Consider the following 18,106-nt stretch of genomic DNA (forward strand, 5'->3'; position numbering starts at 1 on the left):
AAGTGAGTTTTGGTCAGAATCTTCTAAAAGGTGAGAAGGGAGCCAAAAACCACTGAGGATGAACAGTGTGAAATGCACTGATGGAAGTCCTATTGGTGTGAGGAAGAGAGCTTCTTCAAGGTAGCCATGTGTGAGAAGTCAGAGTGAATTCGATAGTAATGGATAACAAACTACTGATGCTAGGATCTGAAACAAAAATGAATGGTAGAAGAACTCAGCCAGTCAACAGCCTCTGTCCAAGTCAAAGTAAGTGTACAGGTGTCCCCCGCTTTTCGAACGTTCGCTTTACGAAACCTCACTGTTACGAAAGACCTACATTAGTTCCTTGTTTTCGCTAACAGAAGGTGTTTTCACTGTTAATGAAAAAAGGCAACGCATGAAAAAAAGCAGCGTGCAATAAAAGGCAGCGCACGAAAAAAAATCAGCGCACGCCCCGAGCAGCCGCTCTCCCCCGGATTCGGAACAGCATTCTCACCAGCATTGCTTAAGCACGTGCCTGTGAGCAGCTATTAGCAAGATGAGTTCTACGGTATCGGAAAAGCCTAAAAGAGCTCGTAAGGGTGTTACACAGTGTAAAACTAGACATAATTAACTGTTTTGATCGTGGTGAACGAAGTAAGGACAAAGTGAGTTTGGCTTGTGGAAGTTGACAAAGATGATGTTGGAGAGGTTTTGGCATCCCATGACCAAGAACTGATAGATGAAGAGCTGATGCAGTTGGAAGAGGAAAAGATAACAATCGAAACCAAATGAGTAATAATAAAGTACAACTTTAATTTTGAAAGGGTACGTCGGTTTAGGGCATATTTGCAAGATGGTTTGAGTTCTTACAAAGAACTGTATGATAGAAAAATGCGCGAGGCTCAGCAGTCAAGCAAGCCTTCCACATCAGCCACAGCAGACGACGAACCTCGACCTTCGACATCGAGGCAGGCAGAGATAGAAGAAGGTAACCTGCCTGCCCTAATGGAAACAGATGACGATGAGATGACACCCCAGTATCCCACCACCCCAACCCCCAGGCTGCGGACAGATACCCAGATACCGATTCACGGAGAATGCTGTGGTAGCCGGGAGGCACACAGCACATCTTTAAGGAAAAAGCCAAAATAAACATGCTAATTAATTAGGTGCCGCCTGGGACGTAATTGTCGGCTCAGATCAGAGGCGATGCAAATTTCGGCTTTTTTCTTAAAGATGTGCTGTGTGCCTCCTGGCTACCGCTGTACCTCTGCATACTTCGCAGATCGGTATCAGTCGCTGCCCGGAGGGTGGGGGCCACTGCACCACCCCAAACCTCCAACGACTCAGCCTAACACACCATCATCAGTGTGCTCGGCGCTTTCCCAATTCCGGTAAGTGATACTACACTGTACGTACATTATTTCTACTTTGTATAGGCTGTGTATTTTTAGGTGTTATTTGGTATGATTTGGCAGCTTCATAGCTTAAAGGTTACTGGAGAGCGCTTGCCCCGTGTTTTTGCTGACGGCGCTTGCGTGAGATTTTCGCTACGGAGAACAGTTCAGGCAATGCTTGTGGAAAAGTATTTCTACTTTATATAGGCTGTGTATTTATCATATCATTCCTGCTTTTACTATATGTTACTGTTATTTTAGGTTTTATGTGTTATTTGGCATGATTTGGTAGGTTATTTTTGGGTCTGCGAACGTTCACAAAATTTTCCCATATAAATAAATGGTAATTGCTTCTTCGCTTTACGACATTACGGCTTACGAACTGTTTCATAGGAACACTCTACTTTCGGATGGCGTGGGAAACCTGTATTATTGAAGTGCCTTTTTGTCACCATATACTACCTTTGAGATTTATTTATTGTGGCATTTAGAACACAGATCACAGAACAGTACAGCACAGGAACTGGCCCTTTGGCTCACAATGTTGTGCCGAATTAATAATCAAATTGCCAACTAAACTAATCTCTTTTGCCTACACAATGTCCATATCCCTCCATTTTCCTCACATTCATGTACCTACGCAAGCGTCTCATAGAAGTCGCTAATGTATCTGCCTCTGACACCACCCCAGGCAGTGCATTTCAGGCACCCACCACTCTCTGTGGAATGAAAAATCATTGCCTCTTGCATCTCTTTTGAAATTACTCTCCCTCACCTTCAATATTGGATATTTCAACCCTGGGAAAAAGATACCATCTGTTTACTCTATCTATGCCTCTCATAATCTTATAAGCTTCTATAGTCGACCCTCACTAATCCGACTACCTGTAATCCGGTTCCTTCGATAATCTGGCACTGATTATGCTTAATGTGATCCTTCTGTAATTCGGCATTTTCACTAATCTGGCATTCCTCAGGTCCCAATGGTGCTGGATTAGTGAAGGTGGGCCTGTACCAAATCTCCCCTCAGCCTCTGCAGCTGCAGAATAAACAACCCAAGTTTGTCCAACCTCTTGTTATAGCACATGGCCTCTAATCCAGGCAGCATCCTCTCCTGCACCCTCTCCAAAGACTCGACATCCTTCCCATAATTGGGTGATCAGAATTGTATGCAATACTCCAGATGTGACCTACCTAGAATTTTATAAAGCTGCAATATAACTTCCTGACTTTTGAACTCAATGACTCGACTAATAAAGGTAAGCACGCCATATACCTTCTTAACCACCCTTTCAACCCATGTAGCTACTTTCAGAGAGCTATGAGCTTGGACCCCCAAGATCCCTCTGCTCATTAACACTGTTGAGGATCTTGCCCTTAACAGTGTACTGACTTTTTATACTTGACCCACCAAGGTGCAACACTTCACCTTTGGCCGGTTTAAACTCAATCTGCCATTTCTACACCCATATCTACAACTGATCTATATCTTGCAGAATACTTTGCTATCCACAACACCACCAATGTTCATATCATTTGTAAGCTTACTAATCCACTCATCTACATTTTCATCCAGGTATTTTATATACATCACAAACAGCAGAGGTCAGGACAGGTCCCTACGCAACACCACTAATCACAGACCTCCAACTAGAAGTCCTTTCGACCACTACTTTCTATCTTCTATGGACAAACCCGTTACGAATACAGATGGCCCCCATGGAACCCCATTTATCTTCTGAATGAGCCTCCTATGAGGGACCTTGTCAGACACCTTACTAAAATCCTCCACAGCTCTACCTTCTCCAATCACTCTTGTCACCTTGACAGAATGTTCAGTCAAGTTAGTAAGACATGACTTGCCTCACACACAGCCATGCTGGCTCTCTCCAATTAGGTTGTGGTTTTCCAAATGGTCCTAAGTCCTATCCCTAAGAATTCTCTCCAGGAACTTCCTTACCATTAACATGAGATTCACCAGTCTATAGTTTCTGGAATTATCCCTGGTTCCCTTCTTGAATAATGGAACAACATTAGCTACTTGTCAGTCATCTGGGACCTTGGCTGTAGCTAGATAAGTCATGGAGATATTGGTCAAAGCCTCAGCAATCTCTTCTTTTGCCTTTCTCAATAGCCTGGGGTATATCCCATCAGGCCCTGGGGACTTCTCAGCCTTAATGCTCTTTAGGAGACACAACATACCTCCTCCTTTACTTTGAGATGCCTTGGCATATCAATACTCTCAGCACTGATCTCCATGTCCTCCATGTCCTCTTTCTTGGTGACCTCACCCACATCCTCTGCATCCAAGCAAGTGTTTTTTCCCCCTTTATCCTTGAGTGATCCTACCCTCTCCCTAGTTATCCTCTTGCTCTTGATAGAATATCTTGGGATTCCCTTTGATCCTACTTGCCAAGGACTTTTCAAGGTCCCTCTTCACTTTCCTAATTTGTTTTCTGAGTTCATTTTTGGCATCTTTGTAATCCACAAGGGCTCTCTTTGATTCTATCTTTCCAGGCTTTACATACTTCTTTTTTCTCCTTGACTAAATTCATCACTTCTCTCAACATCCAAGGTTCTCTTACCGTGCAATCCTTGTCCTTGCTTCTGACCGTAACATACCTGTCCTGTACCCTGTGCAGTTGATCTTTTAACACCATCCACACAGTACCTGTGCCCTAGCTTAGCATCATGCAGATGTTTCTGTAAGAAGAATAAGAGCTCTATGGACCACAGGAAGAAAGCAAATCTACGGCAGGACGGACAGTCTCAATCTTTAGTGAAAAAGCTCCCTGTACTTGACGGAGAAAAGATTTTTGCATTCCATTTTGACCCCAGAAGAGTTCTAGCTTTGGCAGAGTTCAGAAGGGCCTGATAATATTTGAATAAAAAGAGAAAATTATAGGAGTATTTGTAATATGAGTAAGGGATGTCTGCCATGATATTGAATGGTAGAGCAGTGAGCAATGCTCTCATCATTCCCTCCTTTTATTTATGAGGCAGAGAGCAGAGTAGTGGGCAAGGATCCTATCATTCCTTCCTTTTACTTATGAGGAAGAGAGCAGAGTAGTAGGAATGGATTGATCAGACCTGTAGGGGAGAGAGGCATTGATATTTGATGTCACGTAAATGGGACAGTGGGTGTAAAATGATCCTGGGCTATGGGTAGAAATACGTATAAGGGTTAGAAGCAGGACTAGAGTAGTCAGGACTAGAGGGAGTTAGATATGGCCCTTGTGGCTAAAGGGATCAGGGGGTATGGAGAGAAGGCAGGTACAGGGTTCTGAGTTGGATGATCAGCCATGATCATAATAAATGGTGGTGCAGGCTTGAAGGGCCGAATGGCCTACTCCTGCACCTATTTTCTATGTTTCTATGTCTATGTTTCTATCCTCTGGACCCTTTCTTGCCAATTCAGCAACAATGGTGATGGTCACAGAGAGATGTAGTACAGAACCAGGTCCTTTGGCCCACTGTGTTTATGCCATCCATCAAACACCCATTTACACTAATCCTACATCAATCCCATTTACTAATTTCTCCCCACAATTTTATCAACTCCTCCTGTACACTTGGGGGAATTTACATTGGGCAAAGTATCCTGCGCATCTTTGGGATGTGAGTGGAAACTGGAGCATCCAGAGGAAACTCACAGGCACAGGGAGAACGTACAAACTCCTCACACACAGCACCAGAGCTCAGATTTGAACCTGGGTTGCTGGCATCGTGAGGCTACACCAATGTCTCAACCATAAATCAGCGCTGAAACTTCGGTCTGTTTATCCCTTGATTTCTGTAAGATCTAGAAAGTATCGATTTGATTTGAGTGTAATTAGGCTTCCAGACTTGTCCAGGATACAAAATTATAAACTTTCACAATTACATTTGTGATGAAAATTCTACTCATTTTTGTCCTGGCAGGCCTACTTTAAGATTGTTTCCCCTGGTTGTAAATCCCTCAGCTCAGGGAAATCTCTCTTATCTCCACCCAATACCCGATGACTATTTGTTTTGCTCCACAGATGCTGCTTGATGTGCCGAGTTCTTCCAGCATTTTGTGTGGTGCTCTTGCATTCACCCAATGGGATTTAATGAGACTTCATGTGATTGTTTGAAACTCTGAGTAAACCAAGTCTTCCTTCTCTAATCTCCCATTGTGTGACAGACCCACCATCCCTAGAACCTCTTATGTGAATCTTTGCTGTTCTCCCTCAGTGAAGTACAATATATAATTTTTTAGATCAGCAGTCCAAAAATATAAACGATTCTCCAGACCTGTTCTCATTAAGATCCTAGATAATTGCAGGAAAATATGTTAAAGCTAATGTACCATTTACTTTCCTAATTTCTTACTGCATTTGCATGTTGGCTTTTGGTGACTGGTTTACAATAACATTGTGGTCTTGCACTAGGATTTGGGTTTAATAGGACGTTCTAAAGTCTTGAAAGACTGGATTACAGGGAGATGTTGGGAAGGCTTGGACTTCAATCCTTGGAACATTGGAGACTGAGCAGTGATCTTGTAGATGACCAGAAGCTCACGAAGGACATAGAGTGAATATGCACAGTTTTTTTTCCCCAGGGGAAAGTAATCAAGAACTATAGAGCACGAGTCTAAGGTGAGTGGGAAAAGATTTAATAGGAATGTAGGAGGCAACTTCTTCATCCAGAGAGTGGTTATGTTTATGAAAAGATCTGCCAGAGGAAATAGGTGAGGCAGGTAGAATACAACATTTAAAAGATATTTGGACAGGTACATGGATGGGAAAAGTTCAGAGGCATGTGGGTCAAATGTCACCATAGATGACTTAGGCCGAGGGCTTTTCCCAGTAGTAAACATGAAATGCTGAAGATTTTTACAAAGGCATGAGACCCTGGGTGTCACAGATCTACATGTTCAGCATCGCAAGTTTTCCACTGAAGTGGGTAATTCACATTTTTCATATTGTACTCTACGTTGTTGCCTTCTCACTCAGTTGACACTATCCCCTTGGATCCTTCATTACAACTTATTTGAATGAGCATGGAGATGAAAGTTGCAAGCCATTTTTGTGGGATTGACCAAAGTTTAGAGTGAAGTGGTATGGTTGCATTGGTACAGGCTGTAGAGATTGGGGCAGTTGGTTTGAGAATGTTGCAGGGCTATAAGTAGAGACCGTAGTTTAGGTTTGAAATAAGTATAGGGCTCTGGGCAGAAGGTACTGGGTTTTGGAATTAAATTGATTTAGGGGTGAGGGCAGAAAGAGAGGTTTAGAATGGAAATGTGATTAAGAGCAAGAGCCAAAGGGTATGGGATTGATGCAGATCTGTGGGGAGAAAATGAGGCAGTGGTTGGGTGCAGGCATAAGGATATGGAGGAGTAGTGATCGGGAGGAAAATGAGGTAGATTTGGTTTGGAATTAATGGAGGAGCATGGGGTAGGTCAAATGGAGGGATTGAGTTTGAGGTGGAGACTCACCCTTGGAAAGAGTAGGCACGTGGGACTGGGATTAATGTTGGAAACAGGATTTTCTATTAATGCAGGGCTATAGCTGAGAGCAGACCACTGGGATTGATGGGGATGTATTGAGAGGGTAAGGAAATAGAACTGGATTTTAAAATCTACAGAACGATTGGGAGTAAGCAGGATAGTGTATATGGAATTGGGACTGAGGTAGTTATATTAGACGAGGTGTGTATTTACAGGGACATTACCAGGCTGGAGCATTGTTAAAGGAATTGGCTACATTGTGGAACAAAGGAGACTGTAGTAGATGCCAAAACCCTTGCACTTCAATCAAAGTTGTGTTTAGTATCAATTGTATGCGTAAGTACAATGAAAAATTGCAACAGCATTGCAGGCACGTAGCATCAGACACACAACGTTCACAGGAAAAACCTAAATCACTTTATTATTTTTATTAAAGTTATAGAGCGCTACTGCACAGGAAGAGGCCTCTTGGCCCATCTAGTCAATGCCAACCTGTTTCTCTGCCTAGTCCCATCTCCCTGCACATAGACAAGCCAGACCGTCACCCTCCATACTCCTCCCATCCACGTACTTATCCAAACTTCTAAATGTTGCGATGGAACCCACATCTTCCACTTCCACTGGCAGCTTGTTCTGCATGCACACCAGCCTCTGGGTGAAGAAACTCCCCCTCCGGCTCCCCTTAAACATTTCACCTTTCACCCTAAGCCTATGGCCTGTAGTTCTAGTTTACCCAACCTCAGTGGAAAAAGCCTGCTTGCACTTACCACATCTATACCCCTCATAATTTTATAAACTCTCACTCTCCTATGCTCCAGGGAATGAAGTTCTAATCTGTTCAAACTCTCCTTATAACTCAGGTCAAGTCTTGGCAACATCCTGGTAAATTTTCTCTGTACTCTTTGAAGCTTATTGATACCTTTCCTGTGTGGGTAGGGGACCTGAACTACACCCAGTACTCCGAATTTGACCACCAACATATTATACAATTTCAGTAAAACATCAACTCCTATATTAAGTACTCTGATTTGTGAAGGTCAATGAGCCAAAAACTCTCTTTATGACTCTACTGGTGATGCCACCTCTTTCAAGGAATTATGGATCAGTGTTCCCAGATCCCTCTGTCCTAACGCACTCCTCAGTGCCCTACCACTCACTGTGTGAGTCCTACCCTGGTTTGTCCTCAAAAAAGTGCAACTTCTTACACCTTGTCCGCATTAAATTCCATTTTGCCATTTTTCAGCTCACTTTCCCAGCTGGTCCGGATCCTGTTGCAAGCTTTGATAGCCTTCCTCGTTGTCCACTGAGCCCCCAATCTTGGTGACATCCACAAATTTGCTGATTCAGTTGACCACATTATCACCCAAATTGCTGATATGGATGGTAAACAACAGCAGACCCAGCACTGATCACTGTGGCACACCAATAGTTGCAGGCCTCCTAGTCAGAGAGGAAACCTTTAGGCCCCTCCGGCCTTTCAGGTCCCACCACCCAGCACCCCCGATTTAACTCTAGCCTAATCACGGGACAACTTACAATGGCTAATTAGCCCACTGACCTGTACGTCTTTAGACTGTGGGAGGAAGCCAGAGGACTCGGAGAATACCCGTGCATTCCATGGGGAGGACATCAGAGTCCTTACAGAGGACTCCAGGATTGAACTTTGAACTCCAATGCCCCAAGCTGTAATAACATCACACTGACCACTATGGTACCTTAGCTCCCCCTAAATGCACTGCTTATTTCTGTAATTTAGAATCACTTATATCTTTGCACTGTACTGTTCCGCAAGGCAACAAATTTTGTCATATAGATTGGTGATAGTCGGATTCTGAAATTGTAAACAATTTTTACAAAAATCACAATTAGAAGAAAAATATCAATTGCAGTGCAATGTAGTCATGGTGTTGCTTTAAGATGAGCCTGTCCTAGCTTGTGAAGTCAGCTCCAGTGGACTGGGCAGATGGGATCTACAGTGAAATCCAATGCTCGGGAAGGTGATACTGCAGCGTTCTGGAGAGCGAAGGGCGTGACAAGGCACAGAAGATGCCATGGTCATCCACTGCAACCGAGGAAGACCCCAGTTTGTGACACTTGTTTGTATCACTGGACCCAGACTTCTGAGGTTCAGAGAGTAGAACTGCCATAGTACAATAGCTTTCCTCTTTAGAAACTCTCCTGCACAGGTTCCCTGTCATTGTCAGACATGATGGACAAGATGAGCACTTGTAGTTCTGCAACTTGCAGGGTGACCAGCTGAACAATTATTTAGCATGGACACTGGCTGCAGTTGCCTTTCTGAGGGGCAGGTTGGGTTTATGGGTGTCACAGGACTGCAAGAGCATAAGGCATTGGGATTGGGACATATCTGAGAAGGGAGCAGGGTTAGCAGAGTGCTACCTAAGAACTATGGAGTAGCGATGGACTGTTGCTTTCTGTTGTATTGGGAACAAGTGAGTAACATTTCCACTTTTGAAATTTTAGATCTCAGTACCTATTGAACACACTGTTGAGCTGGTGGAGTTGCTGCTGAAGAACAGTGAAGTCAAACTTGCTGGCCTCGCGGCACGGGACAGCTTGAGGCTGGAGGCTGGCCTTTGTCTTTACGGAAACGACATTGATGAGACCACAACACCCGTGGAAGCAAGCCTTTTGTGGACTATAGGTACTCCCCTTAACCCCTGGTGTGTCTGCAGAAGATACAATGACTCATCCTTATAAGCAGGATCAGATATCACTTTTGAAATTTGCTAATTTGACTTGGTTCATTTAGTTCCTGTACTGGTCCAGAATTTAGCCGTTAGTTCTCTTTCGTATTTCAGTTCCTACTTCCTTTTGTCCATTTAGCCTCATAGCTTTGATGATAAAACAAAAGATTGATTGAAGTAGCGTCACGACGGTGCAGCGGTCTGCAGTGTTGCCTTATGGCCACGAGGACCCAGCTTTGACCCTGCCCTCTGCCATCTGTGTAGAGTTTACACATTTCTCCTGTGACTAGCATAGGTTTTCCCAAATGTTCCAGTTTCCTCCCACATCCCAAAGACATGCTGGGTCAGTAGGTTAAATGGCTACTGTCAGTTGTCCCAATACAAGTAAGTAGCAGGAGAATTGGGAAGAACCAATCAATGCCTGAGAAGAGAATAGGTTCCTGGGAAATGAATGGGATTATTAGATTGCTCTGGGAGATAGCACAGATTCAATGGGCTGAATGGCCTCCTCAATATGATATGTGAATTCTTAAATTCTTCCTGCTTGTAAAATTTAGGCAAAACTTCTATTTCCTTTAATGTCTATTTCACGTCCATCCCACTCCCATTATTTTGGTTTTAGTTTCAGTTTCTTCCTTGCTTTGTTGTTCAAAATCCTCACACAAATGTCCCATTTCTCCTATCTCTGTCAATATTGATTGAGTTTTCATCTGCAGCGTCTCTTGCCCCAGAATGGTAAGAGTGTTCTGATAACTTAAAACCATTTAAGACCATAACATATAGGAGCAGAATTAAGCTATTTGGTCTATCGAGTTTGCTGTGCCATTTAATTATGGCTGATCCATTTCCCTGTCAGCCCCAATCTCCTGCCTTCTTTCTGTATCCCTTTATGCCCTGGCTAATCAAGAATCTATCAACCTCTGCCTTAAATACACCCAATGACTTGGCTTTCACAGCCGCCTGTGTGAACAAATTCCACAGATTCACCACTCTCTGGCTAAAGATATTCCTCCTCATCTCCTTTCTAAAAGGACATCCATCTGTTCTGAGGCTGTGTCCTCTGGTCTTAGACTCCCCCACCATAGGAAACATTCTCTCCACATCCACTCTATTTAAGGCCTTTCAACATTTGATAGGTTTCAATGAGGTCACCTCTCTTTCTTCTGAATTCCAGTGCATATAAGCCCAGAGCTCTCAAGTGCTCTTCATATGATAACTCTTTCATTCCCAGAATCATTTTTGTAAACCTTTGAACCCGCTCCAATGTCAGCACATCTTAGAAAAGGGTCCCAAAACTGCTCTCAATTGAGGCCTCACCAGTGCTTTTTAAAGCCTCAACATTACATCCTTGTTCTTATATTCTAGTCCTCTTGAAATGAATGCTAACATCATTCGCATCTCGCGATTATTCGCATAATTGCATTTGCCTTGCTCACCACAGACTCAACCTGCAAATTAACTTTTAGGGATTCCCTGCACAAAGATTCCCAAATCCCTTTGTACCTCAGATTTTTGAATCTTCTCTCCATTTGGAAAATTGTGTACCCTTTTATTTCTTTTACTAAAGTGCATAACCATACACTTCCCAACACTGTATTCCATCTGCCACTTCTTTGCCCATTCTCTTAATCTAACTCCTTCTGTAGCCTCTCTACTTTCTCAAAACTACCTGCCCCTCCAACTATCTTCATATCATCTACAAACTTTGTCATAAAGCTATCAATTCCATCATCCAAGTCATTGACATATAACGTAAAAAGAAGCAGTCCCAACACAGACCTCTTTGGAATACCACTATTCACCAGCAGCCAACCAGAAAAGGTTCCCTTTATTCCCACTCCTTGCCTCTTCCAATCAGCCACTGCTTTATTCATGCTAGTATCTTTCCTGTAATACCATGGGCTCTTAACTTGTTAAGCAACCTCATGTGTGGCACCTTGTCAAAGGCCTTATGAAAATCCACGTACACAACATCCACCGATTCTCTTTTGCCTATTCTGCTTGTTATTTCTTCAAAGAATTCCAACAGATTTGTCAGGCAAGATTTTTCTTTGAAACCATACTGATTACTGCCTATTTTATCATGTGCCTTCAAGTACCCCGAAACCTCATCCTTAGCAATCTCTTCCAACATCTTCCCAATCACTGAGGTCAGACTAACCGGCCTAGAATTTCCTTTTTTCTGCTTCTCTCCCTTCTTGAAGAGTAAAGTGACATTTACAATTTTCCAATCCTCTAGAGCTATGCCAGAATCAATTAATTCTTGAAAGATCATTCCTAATGCCTCTACAATCTCCTTAGCCACCTCTTTCTGAACCTGGGGTGTATACCATCTGGTTCAGGTGACTTAACTACCTCAGATCTTTCAGTTTTCCAAGAACCTTCTCCCTAGTAATGCCAACTCCACACATTTCTGCCCCCTGACATACTCGAACTTCTGGCATACTGCTAGTGTCTTCCATAGTGAAGACTGATGCAAAATACTTATTCAGTTTGTCTGCCATTTCTTGTCCCCCATTACTACCTCCCCAGCATTATTTTTCCGCAGTCTGATATCCACTCTCACCTCTTGTTTACACTTTATGTATCTGAAGAAACTTTTAGTGTCCTCTTTAATATTATTGGCAGCTTACTTTCGTATTCCATCTTTTCCTTCTTAATGACTTTATAAGTCACCTGTTGGTTTTTAAAATCTTTCCAGTCCTCTAACTTCCTCTAATTTTTGCTCTATTATGTACCCTCTCTGGCCTTTATGTTAGTTTTGATTTTTCTTGTTAGCCATATTTGTGTCATCTTGCCTTTAGATGTATATGATGTAGATGTAGATGTTTGGGACGTATATATCCTGTGCCTTCCAAATTGCTTCCTGAAATTCCAGCAATTGCTGGTCTGCCATCATCCATACCAGTGTACTTTTCCAGTCAATTTTGGCCAGCTCCTCTCTTAAGTCTTTGTAATTCTGTTTACCCCACTATAATTCTAACATATCTGACTTTAGATTCTCTTTCTCAAATTGCAGGCTGAACTCTATCATATTATGGTCACTATTTCCGAAGGGTTCTTTTAACTTAAGCTCTCTAATCAATTCTGGGTCATTGCACTATGCCCAATCTAGAATAGCTGATCCCCTATTGGGTTCAGTATTGGCACGTGGCCAAGTGGTTAAGGCGTCGGTCTAGTGATCTGAAGGTCGCTAGTTTGAGCCTCAGCTGAGGCAGCGTGTTGTGTCCTTGAGCAAGGCACTTAACCACACATTCTGCGACAACACTGGTGCCAAGCTGTATCGGCCCTAATGCCCTTCCCTTGGACAGCATCGGTGGCGTGGAGAGGGGAGACTTGCAGCATGGGCAACTGCCGGTCTCCCATACAACCTTGCCCAGGCCTACACCCTGGAAACATTCCAAGGCGCAAATCCATGGTCTCACTGACTAACGGATGCCTATAATATTGGGTTCACCATGAGCTGCTCTAATAGCTATCTCATAGGCATTTTAGATATTACTCCTCTTGGGATCCTGTAACAACCTGATTTTCCCAATCTACCTGCATATTGAAATCCCCCATGACTATTGTACCATTGCCCTTGTGGCATGCGTTGTAATTTGTAGACCATATCCTTCTTACTGTTTGAGTGTCTACATAAAACTCCCATCAGGGTCTTTTTACCCTTGCAGTTCCTTAGCTCTACCCACAACAATTCAACACCTTCCAAGAACTTGGCAGGTGCAACAAGTGGTTAGGAAGGCTGGTTCAGTATTATCCATTATTGCAAGGAGGTTGAAGTTCAGGAATGGGGAAGTATTACATTGAAACAAAGTGTTGCTGAAGCCACAAATGGAGTTGTAACCCTCTCACAGTGACTCGAAATGAACTGAGCTCATTAGCTATCTCTGGCAGACAGTCACATGTTTCAGCATTGCATGGGTATGATGAGATGGCCAACTTCAATAAGTAGCACGTCTAGGGTCGGTATGATTCGGGTCAACCAGACAGGATAGTTGGAATGTTCCGTTGAGGGAACAAAAATTATGGTGAATGCTGTATAAATACAGCCCCATGCAAAGTTATCATTCGCCAGGAATTAACAATTTGCACCAGCATAAAATTAAAGTGGAACTATATTTACAATTATTTCTACTTTAACAAACAGTTAACAGTAAAAGGCCCATTACAGATGAACCAGTCTAAAAGTGCACGTAAACGTTGGAGCTCATTGCTGGATAGTCGGTAGTCATGCGCTATGCTTTAATTACTCACATTGCTGAACCCACATTCTGCGTGAAAGACACCAGCCACAGTTTGAACTTTCCTTGAAGATGGTGACAAATGAACTGGCTAACTCAGAATGGTGGAACCATTTGTCTGCACGAAGCACTTCTTATGACGGGGTCTCTCCCGCGGGTGGGGTTCCGTGTGCGTCTTCCCTTCTGCTCTTTTCTGCACTTTTCTTCCTCCAACACCTGCCAACAAAAACCCAAAACCAACCCACCATCTCCTAGAAATCTGATGCCACCAAGCTTTCTCGAGTGTTCCATGGCATCCCACTGGACAGCAGGTTATCAAGACAAACTCGATTGGCTGACACAACACTCATAAGCTGAACAAGTGACTCCTTATCTTAGCAAAAACCAAAATACTAGATTGTGAAGCTTAATGACAGAACACACTTTACAGAAAAGCTGCAGAAAATAAAACATAACAGTAGTCATACAACAAAACATGTTCTTCACTAGGGCATCACAGAGTGTTACATTGTTTTAGTCCTCTTAGTTAAGAAGAGATATACTGACATTGAAAGCTGTCTTAATGAAATTCCCTCAGTTAACTATCAAGATGAGAGGCCTGTCCTATCACAAACGATTTAAGGTGCTGGATCTATATTCTTTAGAGTTTAGAAGAATGAGGGTGACCTTATTGAAACATATGAAATCATAAGGGAGTACGGCTGGGTAGTTGTGATGTTTACACACGTGGGAGGGTCTTGAATAAGAGGACAAAGATAGAAGGGGGCGGTTACCTAAAACTGAGGTATACAGGATGTCTCCTCTCGGAGTCTAGTGACTCTTTGGAATTCTGTACCATGAAGGGTTGAAGAGGCTTCACCATCAGGCTATTTACAGAGCAAGCTGATGCATTTTTTTGAAAGATCAGCAAATTGATGGCAATGGGGATCCAGAGCAAATCAGCCATGATATTAAATGGCAGGGCAAGCTTGGGGAGTGGGGCAAATGGTCTACTCCTTTTCCTTTCTTTCTTTTCTTTCATCAACACCCATGGTCTTTCTGTGTTTAATGGCTATCTAGAGTAGACAAATATCAGAATTGTATTGTACCTGCATACTTGACAATGAACTGAACCTATGAACCTATATTCTAGCTTATCCCACTCCATCTTGGTGAATAGAAACATAGAAACATAGAAAATAGGTGCAGGAGTAGGCCGTTCGGCCCTTCGAGCCTGCACCGCCATTTATTATGATCATGGCTGATCATCCAACTCAGAACCCCGCCCCAGCCTTCCCTCCATACCTCCTGACCCCCGTAGCCACAAGGGCCATATCTAACTCCCTCTTAAACATAGCCAATGAACTGGCCTCAACTGTTTCCTGTGGCAGAGAATTCCACAGATTCACCACTCTCTGTGTGAAGAAGTTTTTCCTAATCTCGGTCCTAAAAGGCTTCCCCTTTATCCTCAAACTGTGACCCCTTGTTCTGGACTTCCCCAAGATTGGGAACAATCTTCCTGCATCTAGCCTGTCCAATCCCTTTAGGATTTTATACGTTTCAATCAGATCCCCCCTCAATCTTCTAAATTCCACCGAGTACAAGCCCAGTTCATCCAGTCTTTCTTCATATGAAAGTCCTGCCATCCCAGGAATCAATCTGGTGAACCTTCTTTGTACTCCCTCTATGGCAAGGATGTCTTTCCTCAGATTAGGGGACCAAAACTGCACACAATACTCCAGGTGTGGTCTCACCAAGGCCTTGTACAACTGCAGTAGTACCTCCCTGATCCTGTACTCGAATCTTCTCGCTATAAATGCCAGCATACCATTCGCCTTTTTCACCGCCTGCTGTACCTGCATGCCCACTTTCAATGACTGGTGTATAATGACACCCAGGTCTCGTTGCACCTCCCCTTTTCCTAATCGGCCACCATTCAGATAATAATCTGTTTTCCTATATTTGCCACCAAAGTGGATAACTTCACATTTATCCACATTAAATTGCATCTGCCATGAATTTTCCCACTCACCCAACCTATCCAAGTCACTCTGCATCCTCTTAGCATCCTCCTCACAGCTAACACTGCCACCCAGCTTCGTGTCATCCGCAAACTTGGAGAAGCTGCATTTAATTCCCTCATCCAAGTCATTAATATATATTGTAAACAACTGGGGTCCCAGCACTGAGCCTTGCGGTACCCCACTAGTCACCGCCTGCCATTCTGAAAAGGTCCCGTTTATTCCCACTCTTTGCTTCCTGTCTGCTAACCAATTCTCTATCTGCATCAATACCATACCCCCAATACCGTGTGCTTTAAGTTTGCACACTAATCTCCTGTGTGGGACCTTGTCAAAAGCCTTTTGAAAATCCAAATATACCACATCCACTGGTTGGTGGAATGATATGAGGGCAAACAAGATTACTGTCTATTCAGCGCTAACTTAAAACTTTCCACCTATAAATGCTGCCTACCTGCTGAGTACCATTTGTGTGTTGCTACTAGCTCTCTCCCCTCTTCCTTTTTCAAAAATGTTGACTGTACATTTCCCTCCATAGATGCTGAGTTTCTCCAGCACCTATTACTGCTAACTATCTCCCCTTCCTTCCAGACCGATGAAGGGTCTCATCCTGAAAATCCACTCTCCATTTCCCTCCATCGATGCTGCCAGATCCGCTGAGCTCCTTCAGTGCCTTTGAATCTTTTTCCATTCACTGTTTCTCACAAAGTTTCTGACTGTCCTCTTGCTCTTGGCCTTGTTTTTTTGCAATCTTTGACTCAAATTAAGACCCAGTCTCTGTGACCAAAAATTCACATCCCTTTTCTATTTGGAGTTCCAAGTTATATCCACCAACTCTCCAGAATCATTAAAACTCACTCTCTCTGCTTGCTCTTCAGGTCACTTCACCAAATGCTAGAGGAATTCAGCAGTTCAGGCAGCATCTATGGTTGGGAATAAACAGTCAACGTTTCAAGCCAAGACCCTTCATTGTGGCTAGAAAGGAAGGGGAAAGAAGTCAGAATAAGAAGGTGAGGGGAGGAGGAGGAGTACAAGTGGGTAGGTGATAGGTAAGACCAGATGAGGGGGAAGGTGGGTAGGTGGAGTACGGTGATGAACTGGGAAGCTGGGAGGTGATAGTGCAAGAGGTAAAGCACTGAATAAGGAGGAATCTGATGGGAGATGATAGTGGACCACAGGTGAAAGGGAAGGTGGAGGGGCACCAAAGGGAGGTGATAGGCAGGTAAGGAGAAGAGAAGGGGTAAGAGGGGAACCAGAATGGGGAATGGAAAAAGAGAGAAAATGAAAGTGGAGAGATTACTGGAAAAGTTGGAGAAATCAGTGTTCATGCTGTGAGGTTGGAGGCTACCCAGGCAGAATATGAGATGTTGTTCCTCGCACCTGAGAGTGGCCTCATCTTCCGACCTTCATGTCAGAAAGAGAATGGGATTTCCAGCATCTGCAGAATCTCTTGTGTTTACTTCACCACCTTCCTGTCTGTAACGTGTGACCTCTTGGCACTGTGTTACCGAGCTATTCTCCAAGTGTTTGTAAACTTAGTCTACATCATATCCATCTATTGGTGGAATCAGACTCCAATCTGCTCAGCTTGTTCTTCTGCCTTGTTGGTTACTCGACACCCTACACCTGCGCAGTGCTTTCTGCTGACTTGGGGCTTGGTGAGTCCAATTAGGGTCCTTTCCTGTACGGCAATTGCCCTGGACAACCTTGATTTCCATGTGGGAAAAATTATCCACATCGCTCATCTGTCCTGCTCAGATAGAGCACAGTAGAGGAACAGGCCCTTCAGTCCACGATATTATGCTGACCTGTTTAAACTAGTATTAAATTAATTCCTTCTGCCTAAACAATATTTATATCTATCCATTCTCTGCACATGAATGGGTGGGTTTGGATATTGTGTAGGCAGGAAGTGCATATCTAAGAATCTCTTTAGTGTCTCTCTTGAATTTGCCTTCACTACTATTACCCTTAGCAGCACCTTCCAAGTACCAGTGACCTTAAAAAAAAACATGCTCTGCATATCGTCTTGGAACTTCTTTCCTGTAACCTTTAATGCATGCTCTCTCCTATTAGACATTTCGACTCTGGGGAAAAGTACCGGCCATCTACCTATACTTGTCATAATCTTACAAAGCTCTATCAGGTACCCCCTCAGCCTGTGCTGCTCCAGAGAAAACAACCCAAGTTTGACCAACCTCTCCATGCCCTCTAGTTCAGCAAATATCCTGGTAAACTTCTTCTGCACCCTCTTCTAAGATGTGGGTGACATCGTTTAAGTAATCACCCAACACATCCTCAAGTGATCATGCAAAGGTCAACTTGG

General features: G+C 43.4%; 1 protein-coding gene across 1 annotated transcript in view; it reads left to right on the plus strand.

Moving 5' to 3' along the window:
* Nucleotides 1-18,106, plus strand: part of amt (aminomethyltransferase) — a 58,468-nt gene that overhangs the window by 36,489 nt on the left and 3,873 nt on the right. The window contains exon 7 of the mRNA XM_063067825.1: nt 9,313-9,493. Coding sequence (XP_062923895.1) covers nt 9,313-9,493 — 181 coding nt within the window. The remainder of the gene's footprint in view (nt 1-9,312; nt 9,494-18,106) is intronic.

The sequence above is a fragment of the Mobula hypostoma genome, chromosome 15 (assembly GCF_963921235.1).
Source record: "Mobula hypostoma chromosome 15, sMobHyp1.1, whole genome shotgun sequence".
Classification (NCBI taxonomy): Eukaryota; Metazoa; Chordata; class Chondrichthyes; order Myliobatiformes; family Myliobatidae; genus Mobula; species Mobula hypostoma.